Source organism: Schistocerca serialis, chromosome 4, assembly GCF_023864345.2.
Source record: "Schistocerca serialis cubense isolate TAMUIC-IGC-003099 chromosome 4, iqSchSeri2.2, whole genome shotgun sequence".
Lineage (NCBI taxonomy): Eukaryota > Metazoa > Arthropoda > Insecta > Orthoptera > Acrididae > Schistocerca > Schistocerca serialis.
Window position 1 is genome coordinate 783,878,666 of NC_064641.1, and position 20,325 is coordinate 783,898,990.

Sequence of the window (20,325 nt, forward strand, 5' to 3'; positions counted from 1 at the left end):
ACAGGATATCATGTACATCAAATAATGTCTTCCTTTACTATTTGATTATCATAAAAATTATAGTAAAGTTAGTTTCAGACATGCTTGCTCACTTGCAGATGATGAGGGTACAGAAAATTTTGTGCCTCTAATGTAAATGGAAAAAAAACTCTTCAATGTAATTCAACCAAATTCTGTACCCTCACACATGCATCCCATGTAAGTGAATAAACATGTGTCTATTTGCTGAATAATCTAATTCAAATATGAAACATTGCAAGAAGAATCTTTCTTTTTAATTATACAACAAATACTTGAACATAAATTGTGTTACCTTTCCTTCTCATTAATTAATTATTAACCTACTCAAAACATTCATACCATTCCTAGTTTGCTTTTGAAATCTACTTGTCTATGAATTATAACAGGTAAGTATAGAAATTTTTTGTATCATTATTCTCTTTATTATTGTCCTCATTTTTCTTTCCAAGTTATAAGACCACATGGACTCGATTATCTTTTTGTTACGATTGAAGCTCAAAGATACCAAATGTACACTCCTGGAAATTGAAATAAGAACACCGTGAATTCATTGCCCCAGGAAGGGGAAACTTTATTGACACATTCCTGGGGTCAGATACATCACATGATCACACTGACAGAACCACAGGCACATAGACACAGGCAACAGAGCATGCACAATGTCGGCACTAGTACAGTGTATATCCACCTTTCGCAGCAATGCAGGCTGCTATTCTCCCATGGAGACGATCGTAGAGATGCTGGATGTAGTCCTGTGGAACGGCTTGCCATGCCATTTCCACCTGGCGCCTCAGTTGGACCAGCATTCGTGCTGGACGTGCAGGCCGCGTGAGACGACGCTTCATCCAGTCCCAAACATGCTCAATGGGGGACAGATCCGGAGATCTTGCTGGCCAGGGTAGTTGACTTACACCTTCTAGAACACGTTGGGTGGCACGGGATACATGCGGACGTGCATTGTCCTGTTGGAACAGCAAGTTCCCTTGCCGGTCTAGGAATGGTAGAACGATGGGTTCGATGACGGTTTGGATGTACCGTGCACTATTCAGTGTCCCCTCGACGATCACCAGTGGTGTACGGCCAGTATAGGAGATCGCTCCCCACACCATGATGCCGGGTGTTGGCCCTGTGTGCCTCGGTCGTATGCAGTCCTGATTGTGGCGCTCACCTGCACGGCGCCAAACACGCATACGACCATCATTGGCACCAAGGCAGAAGCGACTCTCATCGCTGAAGACGACACGTCTCCATTCGTCCCTCCATTCACGCCTGTCGCGACACCACTGGAGGTGGGCTGCACGATGTTGGGGCGTGAGCGGAAGACGGCCTAACGGTGTGCGGGACCATAGCCCAGCTTCATGGAGACGGTTGCGAATGGTCCTCGCCGATACCCCAGGAGCAACAGTGTCCCTAATTTGCTGGGAAGTGGCGGTGCGGTCCCCTACGGCACTGCGTAGGATCCTACGGTCTTGGCGTGCATCCGTGCGTCGCTGTGGTCCGGTCCCAGGTCGACGGGCACGTGCACCTTCCGCCGACCACTGGCGACAACATCGATGTACTGTGGAGACCTCACGCCCCACGTGTTGAGCAATTCGGCGGTACGTCCACCCGGCCTCCCGCATGCCCACTATATGCCCTCGCTCAAAGTCCGTCAACTGCACATACCGTTCACGTCCACGCTGTCGCGGCATGCTACCAGTGTTAAAGACTGCGATGGAGCTCCGTATGCCACGGCAAACTGGCTGACACTGACGGCGGCGGTGCACAAATGCTGCGCAGCTAGCGCCATTCGACGGCCAACACCGCGGTTCCTGGTGTGTCCGCTGTGCCGTGCGTGTGATCATTGCTTGTACAGCCCTCTCGCAGTGTCCGGAGCAAGTATGGTGGGTCTGACACACCGGTGTCAATGTGTTCTTTTTTCCATTTCCAGGAGTGTATTTAGATTCTACTTTAAGGGACCTGTCACATCTTTGATTGTAGTGGACCACAATCTTCTATTTACTATAACATAATGTTCTATTGATCTTCTAATGACAGTACCATAAGGTATTTAGGTAAGCCACTTGTTTTACAGTATTATGTAAAATAGTTAATTAATATATGATGCCTAAAAATGTAAGTTCCTTTTGGTATAAAACCATAAAATGTCTTTACTGGAATCGAATTGAATATTGCTTCAAATTAAGTGCACATGGAGCCCACTCATGTTCATTAGGTATGACAAAATAAGAATAAGCTTGACTATCTGTATGATAATTTAATCAGGATGGAATAATGGCAGTATTATGAAAAGGGCAGTTACTATTACCATGTAGTGGAGATCCTAAGTTGAAGATCGGCATAATAAAAGGACATCAAACAAAGGTTTCTGCCAAAACACACACACACACACACACACACACACACACACACACACGGCAACAGTCTCTCTCTCTCTCTCTCTCTCTCTCTCTCTCTCTCTCTCCCCCCCCCCCCCCCCCCCCCCCTTGTGTGTGCGCGCGTGTGTGTGTGTGTGTGTGTGTGTGTGTGGGCGCGCGCACACACGTACATATTGGCTAATACTGATGAAGGCCTGTTCAGCCTAAAGCTTCGTTTGAAAGTCTTTTTGTTGTGCCTATCTGCGATTCAGCATCGCCACTATACAGGGTGATTCAAAAAGAATACCACAACTTTAGGAATTTAAAACTCTGCAACGGCAAAAGGCAGAGCTAAGCACTATCTGTCGGCGAATTAAGGGAGCTATAAAGTTTCATTTACTTGTACATTTGTTTGCTTGAGGCGCTGTTGACTAGGCGTCAGCGTCAGTTGATGCTAAGATGGCGACCGCTCAACAGAAAGCTTTTTGTGTTATTGAGTACGGCAGAAGAGAATCGACGACAGTTGTTCAGCGTGCATTTCGAACGAAGTATGGTGTTAAACCTCCTGATAGGTGGTGTATTAAACGTTGGTATAAACAGTTTACAGAGAATGGGTGTTTGTGCAAAGGGAAAAGTTCTGGACGGCCGAGAACGAGTGATGAAAATGTAGCACGCATCCAGCAAGCATTTGATCGCAGCCCAGGAAAATCGACTCGCAGAGCTAGCAGAGAGCTGCAAATTCCACAATCAACTGTATGGAGAGTCGTACGAAAAAGGTTAGTTATGAAACCTTATCGTCTGAAATTGGTTCAAGCACTGTCTGCAGCTGATAAGATTAAAAGAATCGATTTCTGTGATTTTATCCTTGCTCAAATGGAAACAGATGAATCTTTTGTTTCAAAGATTGTGTTTAGTGATGAAGCAACTTTCCACACTAACGGGAAAGTCAACCGTCACAATGTCTGTATATGGGGCACTGAGAATCTGCGGGAAACAACTCAGTATGAACGTGACTCGCCTAAGGTGAACGTTTTCTGTGCCATTTCAGCCAATAAAGTTTTTGGTCCCTTTTTCTTCGAAGGTGCTACTGTAACTGGACTACAGTATCTGGAGATGTTAGAGAATTGGCTGTTCCCTCAGCTCGAACAAGAAGCACAACAATTCATATTTCAGCAGGATGGAGCGCCACCACATTGGCACTTACCTGTCCGTAACTACCTGAACGTCAACTACCCGAGGCGATGGATCGGCCGCCAGGCAGCCCGTGACAGAGCACTTCATCACTGGCCTCCAAGAAGCCCTGATTTTACCCCCCTGCGATTTTTTCTGCCACCATTGATGATTTGAAACGAGAAATAACAGCAGCTATCCAGACTGTTACACCTGATATGCTACAGAGAGTGTGGAACGAGTTGGAGTATCGGTTTGATATTGCTCGTGTGTCTGGAGGGGGCCATATTGAACATCTCTGAACTTGTTTTTGAGTGAAAAAAAAACCTTTTTAAATACTCTTTGTAATGATGTATAACAGAAGGTTATATTATGTTTCTTTCATTAAATACACATTTTTAAAGTTGTGGTATTCTTTTTGAATCACCCTGTATGGTGAGTAACAACTATCCTTTTCATGATATTGTGTGATAGTTAAGTTAATCACCCTTAGAAAATTACTCCCAATATTACAAATTCCCTTTACACAAAACTCGTACAATTTTGATGTAGAGAACAGTACAGTCTCTTACCGGATCTCCTTGTTTAATAAATCAGTCCAGCAAAATCTCATCATAAAAGTGAACAAAATCATGTAGCCATAACCTTAATCTAGAAACTCATAAGGCAACTGACACAGTTGTTAAACTAGAGCAGTAACCTTAATCTAGAAACCTACCTGTGGATCGACATGTTCATTAAATTAGAGCATATCTCTCATTGGGACTGATTTTCAGAATAGCACTTGCAACGTACGTCCTCAATTATTCACTGGATGTATTCCAATCTCTGTCTACCTCTACAGTTTATGCCCTCTACGTCTCCCTCTAGTACCATGGAAGTCATTCCATGATGTCATAACAGGTGTCCTATTATTCTGTCCCTTCTCCATGTCTGTGTTTTCCACATATTCTTTTCGTCCCCAGTTCTGCACAGAACTACCTCATTCCTTATCTTATCAGTCCACCTAATTTTCACCATTCGTCTGTAGCACCACATGTCAAATGCTTTGATTTTTTTCCCGCAGTCCTTGTGTCACTACCATATAATTCTGTGCCCCAAATGCACAGTCTCAAAAATTTCTTCCTCAGATTAAGGCCCTAGTAGATTTCTCTTGGCCCGGAGTGCCCTTTTTGCAGCGCTAATCTGCTTTTGACGTCTCCTTGCTCCATCCATTATTGGTAATTTTACTGCTTGGGTTGTAGAATTCTTCAACTTCATCTACTTTGTGACCATCAATCCTGTTTCCAGAATGAGATTTTCACTCTGCAGCGGAGTGAAAATCTCATTTTGGAAACATTTCCCAGGCTGTGGCTAAGCCATGTTTCCGCAATATTCTTTCTTTCAGGAGTGCTAGTTCTGCAAGGTTCGTGGGAGAGCTTCTGTAAAGTTTGGAAGGTAGGAGGCGAGGTACTGGCGGAAGTAAAGCTGTGAGGACGGGGCGTGAGTCGTGCTTGGGTAACTCAGTTGGTAGAGCACTTGCCCGCAAAAGGCAAAGGTCCTGAGTTCAAGTCTCGGTCCGGCACACAGTCTTAATCTGCCAGGAAGTTTCATCAATCCTGTTGTTAAGTTTCTCTCCTATCTCATTTCTGCTACTTCTCATTACTGTGTCTTTCTTTGATTTACTCTCAATCTATATTCTGCACTGATTACACAGTTCATTTCATTCAACATATCATGTAATTCTTCTTTCTTCTTCACTTTCACTGTGGATAGCAGTGTTATCAGCAAATCTTATTATTGATATTCTTTCAACCTGAATTTTAATTCCACTCGTGAACCTTTTTTTTATTTCCGTTATTGCTTCTTCAACGTACAGATCGAACAGGAGGGGTGAAAGACTACATCCCTGTCTTACACCCTTTTTAATCCGAGCTCTTTGTTCTTGGTTGTCCACTCTCATTATTTCCTCTTGGCTCTTGTACATATTTATATTACCCACCCCTCCCAATAGCATACTCCTATTTCCCTCAGAATTTTGAACATTTTGGACCATTTTACATTGTCAAACACTTTTTCCAGGTCGACATATCCTACAAACGTATCTTGATTTTTCTTTAGTCTTGCTTCCGTTATCAACCCCAATGTCAGAATTGCCTCCCTGGTGCCTTTACCTTTTGTAAACCCAAACTGATCATCACCTAACACATCCTCAATTTTCTTTTCCATTCTTCTCTATATTATTCTCATCACCATCTTGGATGATTGAGCTGTTAAGCAGATTGTGTGATAAATCTCGTACTTGTCAGCTCTTACAGTCTTCGGAATTGTGTGGATGATATTTTTCCGGTAGTCAGATGGTAGGTCACCAGACTCATATGTTCTGCACACTAACTTGAATAGTCATTTTGTTGGCACTTCCCCCAGTGATTTTAGCAGTTCTGATAGAATGTTGTCCATCCCTTCTGTGGTGTCACCGCCAGACACCACACTTGCTAGGTGGTAGCTTAAATCGGCCGCGGTCCATGTAGTACATGTCGGACCCGCGTGTTGCCACTGTGTAATCGCAGACCTAGCGCCACCACCAAGGCAGGTCTCGTGATACGAGAGAGCACTCGACCCAGTTGTACGAGAACCTAGCTACCGCCCAGTTGTACGAGAACCTAGCTACCGCCCAGTTGTATGAGAACCTAGCTACCGACCAGATGTACGAAGCCTTTTCTCTCTCATTAGCCGAGAGACTGAATAGCCATCAGCTAAGTTAATGGCTACGAACTAGCAAGGCGCCATTTGTATCAGTGCCTATAGCTTACGAGTATTCAAGAGAGATGTATTCCAAGGACTAATAAAAAGATAAGTAATAAGCATCTACATACTTTTCTTCTTATTCATTTATAAGTTCTCATGTTCCAGACTTCACGCCCGGCTGCGTCCACCTTGCGTGCCCTATCGGCTACAGCGTTAGTCTAGAGTTCATTTTCAGCCATCTCAACTTCACGGTGTCGGCCCAGCTACCGACACAACACCTTCTACCTTACTTGATCTTAAGTCCTCCAAACCTCTCTTAAATTCAGATTCTAATACTGGTTCTCCTATCTCTTCTAAATCGGCTCATGTTTCTTCTCCTGTCACATCAGACACATCTTCCCCCTCTTAGAGGCCTTCACTGTACTCTCTCCACCTATCCGCTCTCTCCTCTGCATCTAACAGTGTAATTTCCATTGCACTCTTAATGTTGCCACTCTTACTTTTCATTTCACCAAAGGTTATTTTGACTTTCCTGTACACTGAGTAAGTCCTTCCAACAATTGTACCTTTTTCAATTTCTTCATGTTTTTCATGCAGCCGTTTTGTCATAGCTTGCCTGCACTTTTTATTTATTTCAGCCCTCAGCAACCTGTATTTCTTTATTCCTGAATTTCCCTGAACATTTTTGTACTTCCGTCTTTTATTGATCAACTGAAGTATTTCTTTTGTTATCTATTGTTTCTTTGCAGTTTCCTTCTTTGTGCTTTGTTTTTCTTTCCAATTTTTGTGATTGCCCATTTTAGAGATGTCCAGTTTTTTCAACTGTGCTCCCTACTGAGCTATTCCTTATTGTTGTATCTACAGCCTTAGAGAACTTCAAGCATATCTCATCATTCCTTAGTACCTCTGTATCCCATTTCTTTGCATATTGATTCTTGTTGACTAATCCCTTAAACTTCAGCCTACTCGCCATCACTACTACATTGTGATCTGAGTCCACATCTGCTCCTGGGTACGCCTTACAATCCAGTATCTGGTTTCAGAATCTTTGTGTGACCCTGATGTACTCTAACTGAAATCTTCCCATATCACCCAGACTTTTCCAAGTACACCACCTTCTCTTGTGATTCATGAATAGAGTGTTAAGTATTACTTGCTGAAATTTATCACAGAACTCAATTAGTCTTTCTCCTCTTTCTTTCCTTGTCCCAAGCCCATGTTCTCCTGTAATCTTTTCTTCTACTCCTTCCCTTACAACCGCATTACAGTTCTGCACGACTATTAGATGTTCATCTCCCTTTACACACTGTATTACCCTTTCAATATCCCTATATACTTTCTCTGTCTCATCATCATCAGCTTGCAATGTTGGTTCGTGTACCTGAACTGTTGTTGTCAGTGTTGGTTTGCTGTCGATTCTGATAAGAACAACACTGTCACTAAACTGTTTACAGTAACACACTCTCTGCCCTACCTTCATATTCATAATTAATTGTGCTCCCATTTTATCATTTTCTGCTGCTGTTGATATTACCCTATACTCATCTGACCAGAAATCCTTGTCTTCTTTCCATTTCACTTCACTGACCCTTCTATATCTAGATTGAGGTTTTGCATTTCCCTTTGCAGATTTTGTAGCTTCCCTACCATGTTCAAGCTTCTGAAATTCCACACGCCGACTTGTATAACGTTATCCTTTTATTGGTTATTCAGTCTTTTTCTGATGGTCACCTTCCATTTGGCAGTCTCCTCTCAGTAATCCGAATGAGGGATTATTCCAGAATATTTTGCCAATGGAGAGATCATCATGACCATTTTTCAATTACAGGCCACATGTCCTGTGGATACATGTTGTGTGTCTTTAATGCAGTAGTTTCCATTGCCTTCTGCATCCTCATATGATTGATCTTTGCTTATTCTTCTGCCTTCAGGGGAAATGTCCTACCCCAAGGACAAGTGTGAGCTGAACCTCTGTCTGCTCCTCCACCCTCTTTGCCGGGGCATTGGCTGAATGAGGTTTACTTCTTATGCCGGAAGTCTTCGGCCACAAATGCTGATTATTAATCAAAGTTTTAGCGGTGGCGTGTTTCAAACCCGGGACCAGGGATGTTTTGATTATTAATCAAAGACACTCCCCCTAGACCACAGGTCTCCTATATGTGCTAAATTTCAACAACAAAATTGATGCTTCCCTCCCATCTCTCCCCCTTTTTTCTGATAAACTCACCCCCCTCCCCCACCACACCCCCCTTTTTCTCTGTTTGTCGGAACTGTACTGACCCTAAGAAAGCATCTGGAGGAGTCTGTACATTGGTTTGCACAGGTGTTGCCAGTGAGTGGATTCTGATCCAATCCACGTTGGAAGCAGTAACAATGCGAGTACAGATGACTCCAGTGATCACCATTTGTAATGATAATTAAATCAAGACCCTATGCTGTCGACAGGCATTGATATACATCCACGGGGACAGTTGAAAATGTGTGCCCCGACTGGGACTCAAACCCAGGATCTCCTACTTACATAGCAGATGCTCTATCCATCTGAACCACTGAGGGCCCAGAGGATAGTGTGACTGTAGGGATTTATCCCATGCACACTCCCTGTGAGACCCACATTCCCAACTTAATGTCCACACACTACATTTGTAGTGCCCCTGCCCATACGGTGTGATTTTAATTCCTTTTTCCTGGTCTGTCTGTGTCTTTCTTGTCCTGTGTCATCTCTTGTCATCTCCATTGTTTGTTTTTATTCTTTGAAGGTGTTTAAAGTTGGTGGAAAAAGGGACCGATGGCCCTAGTAGTCTGGTCCCTTCGATCCCACAAACCAACCAATCCCTGGTGCGGGACAAGCTCTGTATGTAGTCTACTGGAACACACAAGTTCAACAACTGCCCTCCTCCTTTGTGGCGGTATATCTCTCAGTGCATTAATTCTTACTAAACACCCTGTCTGGGGACTGCTTCAGACTCGACGCAAAATACTGCTTCAGGCTCTTGATTTGATTTATAATCAGATGATCTACTAACTGTGTGTTGCTCAAAGACACCCATCTCCTCAGGGTCTTCAATCGTATTTCGCTAGGACATGTTTCCTCTTCTTAATGGCGAAATAGTATCACTGTCCCATCCTTAAAACAGATAGAAAAGTGAATGCCCATCACCAGTTGCCAAACTTTTAGCCATATCAATACTCTCTGCTAGCTTTTTCAGAGTGTGGTAGCCCAGTGATTATGAAGGGTTTCAAATCCAGGATCCTCTTGTTCTCCTATCAGTGCGGTTCCTGGGAGGTATGATCCACAATTGCCCATTTGGTTAGGTCAGAAAGACCAATGTAAAGGGCTTTTTCTAAACACCAACATTCATTGCAGTCTTTCTTGACCTATATAAGACATATGACATTGCTTAGTGCCATCACATTTTACTTACCCTCCATGACTCAGGCTTTCGGTGCTGCTTACTGATTTTCATTCATCGGTTTTTATCCCACTGGTTGCATCGGGTTGGAATTGGTACAGCACTCAGCTGCTCGTAGGTCCAAGAGAAGGGTGTCCTACATGGCTCCGTACTGAGTGTTACACTATTCCTCATAGCCATCAATGGGCTAGTGACCTCTGTTGCACCACAAGTCACCCACATACTGGTGTGTTGACACTTATGCATTTGGTGTAGCTCGCAGTCTGTAGCCTTGATGGAACATCAGCTCTGAGGTTCCAATCAAAGGGCCTCAACTAGGATGCTTTCCCATGGCTTTCAATTCTCTCCAATAAAAATGTGAGTCATGCATTTGTACTTTTGTGTCACAGTCCATCCCTGAACCAGAACTCTTCATGGGTACCCATCACTTGGACGTTGTTGCACAGTCCTAATTTTTGCCACTCATCTTCAATAAAAGCTGGTACGGCTGCCCCAAATGTGTCACCTAGACAACAGTTGCATGCAAAATTTAACACTCTGCTTCCTTGCTTGTACCTCTAGGGATGTGATATCACTACTCTCCTACATATTTACCAGGCACTAGTCTTGTCCCGATTGGACCACAGCTGCCAGGTTTATATCTCAGGGCACCTTCAAGTTTGGGACTGATGACCTCAGATGTTAAGTCCCATAGTTCTCAGAGCCATTCGAGCACCTTCAGGTTTGAAATTATTGGACTCCATCCATAATCTTGGTATAAGTCTGGCCATTAGTAACTTCCAGACTAGTCCCATAGATAGAGTCCTTGCAGAAATGGGGAACGTCCCTATTCAGTTGTTGTGATACCCACTCTTGCTCACTTATGTAATCACCACCTGACAGTTTCCTAATCATCCAGCGTATCATGTGCAAGGCCCATTGACACACTGACACTTGCCCTCTAGTGGGATTATCAGTTACAGTGCAGCTGTAGGCCCTCTGCTGGGATCTCTGCGTAACTTCTTGCCCATGTTTTCTCATGCAGACCTCTTTGCTTAGTACACAGACCACGAATTAGGACTGATCTATTTCAAGAATCTAAAGTTTCAGTCATCCCCATGACATGTTGGCTTCTGTATGTCTCAGTTCTTCAAGAGCATGAGGGTGCTACTATAATTTTCACCAACAGCTCTAAAACCATGGATAAGCGGGATATGCTTTTCAAACTCCCTCGTGTTTGGAACAACATTTATTGCTGGCAGCATGTAGTGTTTTATGGCAGAGCTGATAGTTGTTAACAGAGCCCTACATTTTATTCAACAGGCCTCCCTTGACTGCATTTTAATTTGTATTGACTCATTGAGCAGCCTCTAGGTTATTGATCAGTGTTACTCTTTTACTCTTGTTACCCTGTGATATCTACCATTTATGAGTTTCCTATGACTTGAGTCATGCTGTCTGATAAGCTGCCTCTCTCTGGATCCCAAGTCATATGGGTATCTCAGAGAATGAAATGGCTGACCCAGAGAAGCGATTATTCATCCAACACTCACTATGATGATAACCTCTTCTCACTCAGAGATGAAGCAACTTATAGTGAGTACTGCCTCTTTTAATAAAGTCTGTGCTGTCAAGTAGACTATTGCTGCATGGTGGTAGAGAAGACAGGGTAGTTTGGATTGGGGCGTCCCATGCCCCATGCTGGTTCTTGGTCAACCCTACCTCCTTTGCCAGCTGTCTTGGTCATTCCTCTTATATTCTGTTATAATTTTTGTTAGATGTGGTTAGCATCTTTTTCCTGCAATGTCCCTTTTCTGTTGTACCGTTAGCACTTGAATGAATAGTGAGTGCTTTTTTCACTTTAACACTTTGTCTGTATGGATGGGAATGACGGGGTGCTGTGGAAGCAATGGCCACTGCCATGTGCAGAGTCCCATGGTACACTCACCTGGCCCCACCCATCTGTTGACCTGATTATTTCTCTCACCTTCTTGTATTATTGTCGTGCAAACCTCTTGGCTAACAGGGATTCTTTACACTGTAACTGTCTTCAGCCTTAATTGGGTTGACAGTGATCAGATGCCAGTGGAGTTTCCTCACCACAAGTGAGACCTGGGAGAGCATTCATCTGCTCTGAGCTACGTACTGGACCAATCCGTATACTTTAACTCTTCCTTAAATTATTTCTTGGCTCTGACATCAATATTGCTCTTAGTGTCCTTATTTTACCGCGCCTACATTAAAAAAAAGATGAATCACTAAGGAGTTACACAAATTGGTCACAAATTGATTTTCATACAGGTATTGACAGAAAATGCAAAATTGTAAACTTTGGCACCCAGTGAATGAAAGCAGGACACTGCAGTGTAATTTCACCATGTGGCGGGCCAAGGATAGTGTATTGAGGACATGTCGATACCAGGACATACAGTCATTGCTAATTTCATTTGGAGTACTTAGTTCGGCAGTAACTGTACCTTGTAGACAGGTGAATGAACAACATCCATATATGCCAGCATTTGAGAGAGGATGTGCAGTCAGGCTCAAAGAAGCTGGTTGGAGTAATCACCCGACATTTAGATAGAAGTGATGGTGATATTCAATGAGTTGGAAGGATTGGGTGAATCTTGGCCGAACGCAGCATCAAGAAGGCAGCGGATGACCTAGAGAGACAACAGAACTTGAGGACTGAGCAGTCATCAGAGAGGCATTCAAGGCACCAGATTCATCAACATCATCAATCCAATTTGCAACTGGTGCTTCAGTGACCACAAGGACGATTAATAGGCGGCTCATACAAAGGGGGCTGAGCTCACGGTACCCCTTGTGCCAACTACCATTGACATCTGTACATCAACAAGCCAATTTCAGTGATGTTGGGCACATGCGGCCTGGAGTTTCAGTGACTGGAATAGAATTGTCTTCCATGATGAGTCCCACTTCGAACTGTGTCCTGATGACCAGCAAAAACATGCCTGGTGACACCCTGTACAGCTGTGGTATACCAACCTAACTGTCACCCATCATATGGCTCGACGACCAGCAACAATTTTCTGGGGGTACCATTTCATTTCATAGCAGACCTCGTTTGGTTGTCATGTGCAGCATCCTTTCAGCACAGCAGTATGTTAATGTTATTCTACGCCCCATTTTGTTGCTATTCATGACAAGCTGTCCTGGCCTACATTTCAGCAAGATAATACCCACCCGTACACAGTGAGAGTTTCTGCTGCTTGTCTTCGTGCTTGCCAAATTCTACCTTGGCCTGAATCTCTCTCCAATTGAGAACGTTTGGAGCATTATGGGCAGGGCCCTCCAACCATCTCGGGATTTTGATGATCTAATGTGCCAGTTGAACAGAATTTGACACGGTAGCCCTCAGGAGAACATCTGAGAACTCTAATCAGTGCCAAGTCAAATAACTGCTTGCATAACAGTCAGAGGTGTACCAACACATTAATTTGTGAAGATCTTTCTCTTGAATAAATCATCCCTTTTTTCTGAAACTTTGTTCACCTATTTGTCGTACATGTACATCACATGTACCGACTTATGCCCCATTCGGACAATTGGACAATTCCTTTGTGGTTCATCAGTGTTTTTTTTTTTTTTTTTCCCCCCTACCCCCCCCCCCCCCCCCTCCCAAATTAACACCAGATTAACTAACCTATTGACTGTCGGGCTGTTGACTGCAATGTTTATTCCCTTAATCCCAACCAATCAACCTTTCCAGTTGTGTGTGTAGAACAGTCAGGGCATTTTGCATATCATACACTTTTGTCTTCTGGTTCATGTAGGTCACTTGCAACAGCAGACTTGTTGCAGTTCTTCAATAGAAGACTTGTCATATGTTAATTACCTGTTGTGTAGGCATTATGTCTCGTGCAAAGTACTGTTCCTATCTGTGCAGGGTAGCAGCTTCAGTAAGTAGACTATATTTTGTAAGCCCCAGTTTTCTTACTTGTACTGTCTTTGCCCACTATATGCAGTGGTCTTTGCCCTTTCTTCAATTTTTCATTCAAAAATGGTTTTGATGTAACATTTCTTGAAAGCTCTTCAGCTTAACATGAATGATATTCTCTGGTGTGGGATGTCCTTTCAATTTTTAGTTTCTTTTGCACCAGCTTGAAAGTTTCAGTGTTTATTATTTACTCATTGTAGCAGGTATTTTTTTTCTGCAGTGTAGCAGTGATTTTAGATTTTTGCTCAATAACAACAGAATTTTTAGAAAATGAAACAAAATGATATGAATGTTTGTGTTGCATTATTGGCCTGGAGATCCCATTGATTTGTTCAGCCACATAGTGCATAGGCAGTCAGCCATGCTGAACTATGGAGGGTGACTTTTAGAAAATAATTTCCTTCTACTTGAAATACTCATTTCCCAGTGATGCTGCTGTCAGCTCTTATTCTATTTTGGTATTTATAATTCAATACACAGTGGCAAAACTACAAACACAACCCTCAGTTTCCTCTATGACGTAATACTGTCACGTAGAGGAAGGTGAAAGTAGACGAATGACGAACACTAACTCCATTTAACGAAGGTTTATTCAGCACTTGCACATACCAGAGTGCGGAGCGAACTGCCTCCGGCCAGTACACATACAGTATATATACAGCTACAGAACATTCTAGTACAATGATTCTTGCCATTTGTGGATACTTCTAGAAGGTACTCGAACTGAATATAGAAATTAAAATTTTACAGTTCAGGGGAGTTTTCAACTCACGACCGTCCAAGCAACAGTCTAGTATCATAATCACTACACTATGGCGACTGTGCTACTCTGCTTCTTCTGCGACAATATATGTAAATAACCTCCCTCCTACACAGGAAATTTCCTCATTATTTGATTTGAAAGCTGTACAAATTGCAGTATTTCCCACTGACAGTATCAATTTAACTTTGCACACTTACCGAGGTATAAAATTAGTTATATTACTTAAAATTTTATCATTGTGACTGATCTGTACATTGTAATGTATGAAATGTCTCCTATCTGGAAATAAATGTTGTGTTTTCCATGTTCAGCGGCATTTGCCTTCATGAACCAAAACATGGGAATGCACCAGGGACCGGTGGGACAGCTTCAAATACCAACTCAACTGTTACGTGATATGCTACGGAGAGAGGTTAGTAAGCATCATATTTAGAATTGAATAAGTGTGTTGTGTCTGTGGATCTGCAGTAAAATTACCATATTACGTAACTTTTTCTCAACTGAACACATGGAATTCAAATCAGATAGTTGCACCATATTTTCTAACTATTCAGACCACACCAAAGTGCTCAGTCATTTAGGAAGAGGCAAGTGATGGGTACCAATATTGGAAACAAGTTATCCAGAATTTCTGTCGGTACGTAATATGCCCTACTTAAATTGAAAGTAGCACTCAGATGTAGTATACAGAACGTAAGTTCTGCAAGGTCAGTAAACTTTATTAAGTGGTAAAAATGTGGGCTTTTAATAAGGGCAGGTATATAAAAGAGAAGTACTGTTGCGCCGTAGAAAAATATACTGAGTGAATGTAAAAATTTTCAAAGTTTCCTCAGTCAGCACCTAGCCAAGCCAAGACAGGATCGAGCACAGCGCCACATGACATATAGACAGGAAAGCCAGTTCTGAAAATAATATGGCACAAAACCCCAGACCATTGACATACCTTGTTTGAGTGAGATGTCTGAATCACTAATTTAGTCATATTACCTCACTGTGAAGGTAACACAATGTCATTCTGGCAGCACAGGAGGGTGCTGTAACAACACATACATCTTGCACAAGAACGCCTTTCGGCCCCCTGGCATTGCAGGAAGCGCCAGTGAGGTGTGGTGAAGACAACTGACAGACCCGGATAACAAGGTCACATTTGATCATCCTCGCCAAGATATAATGTTATTACCTCTGACAGATGGCTGTAAATACTCAGGCTCCCGAGCCATTCTGAATTCCAGTTGCAGTGAGCCAGCTTCCCTACCACAGCTCTCACATGCTCGTTCCATTCCATATCGCTTTGTGGCGTTCTGCCCATATGTTTAAACGACTTGACTGTCAAGCAGGACACCACTGACACTGCATATGAACAGTACAGAATTTTCTCAGGTTCTCTGTCAGATCTTTTACTAAGGTATAATGGTGGTGGTTGTATGCTTCGTGCATGGATCTTTTCACAGACGCATGATTCTCTACTAAGCTTTGCTTATTGTCATTTGCGTGTTCTCTTCTGAACTACGAATGCTGCAGCCTCTGTTTCATCAGTATCCTCTGAATTTCGTTATTAAACCACGGTGAGTTTTTTCCAGCATTTATCCACTTTCTAGGCACATAACTCTCCAGACCACGATTTACATCTCCTTAAACTTTGCCTATAATTCCTCTGTTTCGATCTCAACTGGAACAAAATGATGTCCGTTCACTGTCTAAGTTAGATGCTAACAACTGCTTATCTGCTCTGTTTTGTAGAAACACTCTCCTAGCCTTCTTGACGGATTTATTAATTTTGTAACCGTAGTTGCTATAATGACATTGTGATCGCTAATCCTCATTTCTATAGCGACACTGTTGATAAGGTCCGGCCTAGTCAAAGGAGATGATGACATCATAAACATTGAGATGTGTGAAAAACTTGTTTTGCTTAAAATGAGTGTCTATTACTCAGACTTTATTCATCCAGTATTTCATAATGGGAGTACTTACCGACTTCCAACAAACTTACAGCATAATTTCAAACCTTTGCTAAACTTTTTCTCACTTATATGCTAAACACCAAGTATTTAACACATTAACTCATTTGTAAAGCAATGAGAGTTTTGAAGCTGATTTGTATATGAGAGTTCGATTCTTTAGAGGATCGGGGGTGTACTGGTCACTTGTAGAATACAAAATGTGTACAACATGACAGGATTGCAAAACAAGGTGATGGATAGGTTTATGAGATGGGTCTTTCATGTGGCTAATTATCCCTGATAACCTCTCATCAATAGTTAGTGATGCTGATTCTAATCTGCAATTTGGGTACAAGGACAAAGTTTTATACATGAGTCATTCATTACCTAATGTTTATTGAACTCAAAAATTATTCCTACTATGAAATACAGAAAAGTCCTCTTCTTGTAATAATGTCATATGCTGTCACTTTTTGTGTCTGTTTCTCTACTATTTTTTATTTAATTGTTGTTATGATTATTCTTTTCACTAACAGATCATTTTTTCTTATTATTGCTATATTCATCTGAACAATGTTGCTATTGTTGACAAATTATGCACAGCAATTTATAAACTATTAATTTTCAGTTTGTAGTCATATTACATGATTTCAGTACATTTTACCGATAAAAGATTTTCTTTTCTCCTTTAGAATCCACAGTCAACAGAGATACAGATAAGTGAGAGGCTCAATACGGTGATTTCCAACATATCATCACTAATCGCAAATAACCAGATGGTTGGAGGGACTGAGTATGAGGTAACTGTGCTTTTCTAATGTTACTTGAAGAAACTGGTAATCTGTGATACATTGACGATTATATTCTATTTATATTTGACATCAAATGGTTAGAATTCTGCAATTGCCAGTTGCTAAATACATGCTATTAACTTTATTTCCAGTCCAGTTGGTTTACTGATTAAAACTGTCTGTACCAGTTTTGAAAATCACTGTCATCATAATATTAATAAAGGAAATAAGTACCTGGAATGAGTCTGGAGTTGTTATAGACCTCGTAAAAATAATTCTGTCTAGATCACATAATGAATTATTTATTATATTGTCTCGTAATATGATTTGGCTACTGCCATTATCAGAACCAGACTAGAACTTCCAAAACAAAGTTCAGTGTCAGTCTGCTGAAAAACCTGTGCCAAATAGTGTGTGCCCCCCTTCGGCATAGATTGTACTGCAAAATGAATCTGAACTTTGTTTCAAAAGTCCTAAGTTTGGATAATAGTGTTAGATAATAGTGTTCATTGTAAGATGACTCAAGGAAAAGTACTTTGTTTTTATCAAAGTGGCCATGAAAATCTTTGTTATGAAGATATATAACTGTAGTGTTTTGATAGTGACTGAGATGTTCTTACACTGCTTGCGCAAAATTTGTGACATATTTTGCACCATTTACACCTGTTGTGGTGTTTCATATTTAACAACTCATTATCAGTGCTATTTTAGACTAGTTGCAAGAATGTGACTCAACTGGTTTGCCGGTTTGTGTGTTCTTTTTCTGTTGTTATGAAATTATTTTTCTTAAATTTCAGGGCTATTTGAAACTGTTGCAACAACAATACATTCAAGATCAGATGAGAAAAGAATCTCAGTTTGTTTCTAATGAAATATACATGAATGCTGGGCATCCAGTTCAGCCTCTGTATTCAAACTATTTTGTGAAGAAAGCTGTAAACCCCATTCAGAGGACATATATGAGAAATGAAGTAGCAGGAGCACCTTCAACTAGTAAAACACTGCCAATGATAAAGGTATATTTACGTACATTTACGTTTATTATACATGTTGTGCTTATGGTGGACAGAGTAACATGGGATATGTGTATTAGGGTGGTTCTTATCTTATGAATTTCGTATTTCTTGGTGCACATTCTCTAGTTTTTTCCTAAATACATACTTTTTTGCAACTGTAGATGAGGAACCAATGCTGCAATGTGTAAGAAGTTGCATCATGTTGCTACATGTTTGTTTACTACTGCTAATGCGTATGTTCGATTGCCGTCATCCTATCCACCATTTACCTCGTGGCGATTAGTTTAAGATGTAATTGCACAGTTGTTTATTTAATTGATGAAGTTGAGCACTAGATCCGTGGATGTAAATTGCTATCGAATTGACAGGTTTTGTCGTTCTCATTTTATGACGCACAAATTGAAGCTGATTATCAGTGAAGGTGCTAGTTTAGTTGTGCTTGAATGTGTATATTTTGGGAGAAGCCAGGATTCCTACAAGAGCTAGACCTCGTTGTACAAAAAGCTTATGGACTTTTATTCAGAGTAGCGCAGTCTGCACAAAAAAAAGTTGTTACAGGAAGACAAACACTCACAAAGGACGAGAGTGTAAGTTGTGTGCAAATCTAGATAGGCTCCTTGATGTAGCCCATGCTAATGCTTTGAGCAAGACAAAAATAGAAGAGCATTTTTTTTTATCACACCAAAGAGAGCCTAGCCATCGATGTCATGTTGACTGGAAGTTGACGGCAAAACAGAAAAGGGTGAGGATTAGAGTCACAAAAGACGAATCAAGAAAGGTGAAGGGTGATAAAAGCTCACAATTTTTGGAAACTACTACTGATTTGTCTGAAGAAACTGTTGAAGTTAGTGATTATAATGGTAGTTCCACTTTTTCAAAACTCTCCACGATTTCAGTTTCTTGTAGTTGTACAACTACAGATGAAAATAAGGTAAATCAAAAAAGGAAAACAAATGTGGAAGATGGTGTTTAATGTCATCAAAACTAGCCACCACTTTATTCAGGTGTCAGTTAAGTCAGAAGGATGGTGTGTTTGTCCTCGAGGCTACATCTGCAGTCGTGGGACGTAATGTTGATGAATTAGCACTTGGTCATAATTCAGTTCAAAGATATTGAGAGCAGTTCAGAAAGAAACATGCAGAACATATGAAATATTTGTTTAAAGAAAGAGTCTAAGTTCTGTGACAGTTGATTGGGACAGTAAGGCAGTACCAGCATTCAATATCAGGGAACTGAAAGACTCCCAATCACTATAGCGTATGGAAATTGGTAACAGTTAATTGGTGTACCTGCATTACCAAATTTTAGTGGGAAAGATAATCACAGGCAGTTTGGAATGCTGTAAAAGTTTGGCAACTGGATGAGAAAGTTCATCTAAGACAGGTCATTTCGTTGGAGCTGTTTTTTTGCTGGAACAATTAAAAAGAAGATGCTGCTATTTGTTGCTGTTGTCATCACGTTTGAGCTAGTGTTATAGAGTGTGTTCAAAAATGAATTGCCCCAGGTGGCAGTTTGTTGTGATGTAGCATTTCTCAAAAAATTTAGACGAAAGTGGAATGGCAAATCATGAAGAGGCTCTCAAGGATGTCAAAGTTGATGAAGCATTTAACTTCTTCCAGAAACAACTAAAATAACAGCAACTGAAAAATTATTTCCATGACATTGAATTGTGCAATGTATTTCTAGGGACAGTTGTGGACTACAAATAGGACCGTCTGGAGCTTTGCATCATGCAAGGTGCAATGCCAAAGGAAGTTATTCATTGAAGATGGTCCTCTTTCATTGCCATCTATCCTCACTGTTAGTGAATTGGTTGGCCTGAAGAACATTTGTTTGTTTGTGTTAAAAGTATATATAAAATGGTGCTTTATGAGTTCATCAGCAATCAGTACACCTTACTATGATTTGTACTCTTTAAAAGAATTAAAACCAGATGAAAAAATAAATTCAGTGTATTATTATTATTTTTTAATTGCTTCTTTGAAACAATGTTAACAATGACACAGAAACCTGCAACAGGAAACTTTGGGGAACGAAAGGAGCTACGCTGTTCTATCTGTTGCAGTTACGAAATTTAGCACGTTTTGCATAGGCTATTCAAAATGTTTACCAACAGATTGTACTTTGAGTCTCTTTGTTACTTCATATAAGGAAACTGATGAGTTCATTCCAGTCAATAGTTTG

At 41.3% G+C, this 20,325-nt stretch overlaps 1 protein-coding gene across 2 annotated transcripts in view; it reads left to right on the top strand.

Moving 5' to 3' along the window:
- The window catches only part of LOC126473359 (transcriptional regulator ATRX homolog), a 479,699-nt gene that overhangs the window by 421,798 nt on the left and 37,576 nt on the right, over positions 1-20,325 (top strand). For both annotated transcript variants that reach the window (XM_050100365.1, XM_050100366.1), the window contains 3 exons: positions 14,703-14,803; positions 17,027-17,134; positions 17,923-18,141. In XM_050100365.1, coding sequence (XP_049956322.1) covers positions 14,703-14,803; positions 17,027-17,134; positions 17,923-18,141 — 428 coding nt within the window. The remainder of the gene's footprint in view (positions 1-14,702; positions 14,804-17,026; positions 17,135-17,922; positions 18,142-20,325) is intronic.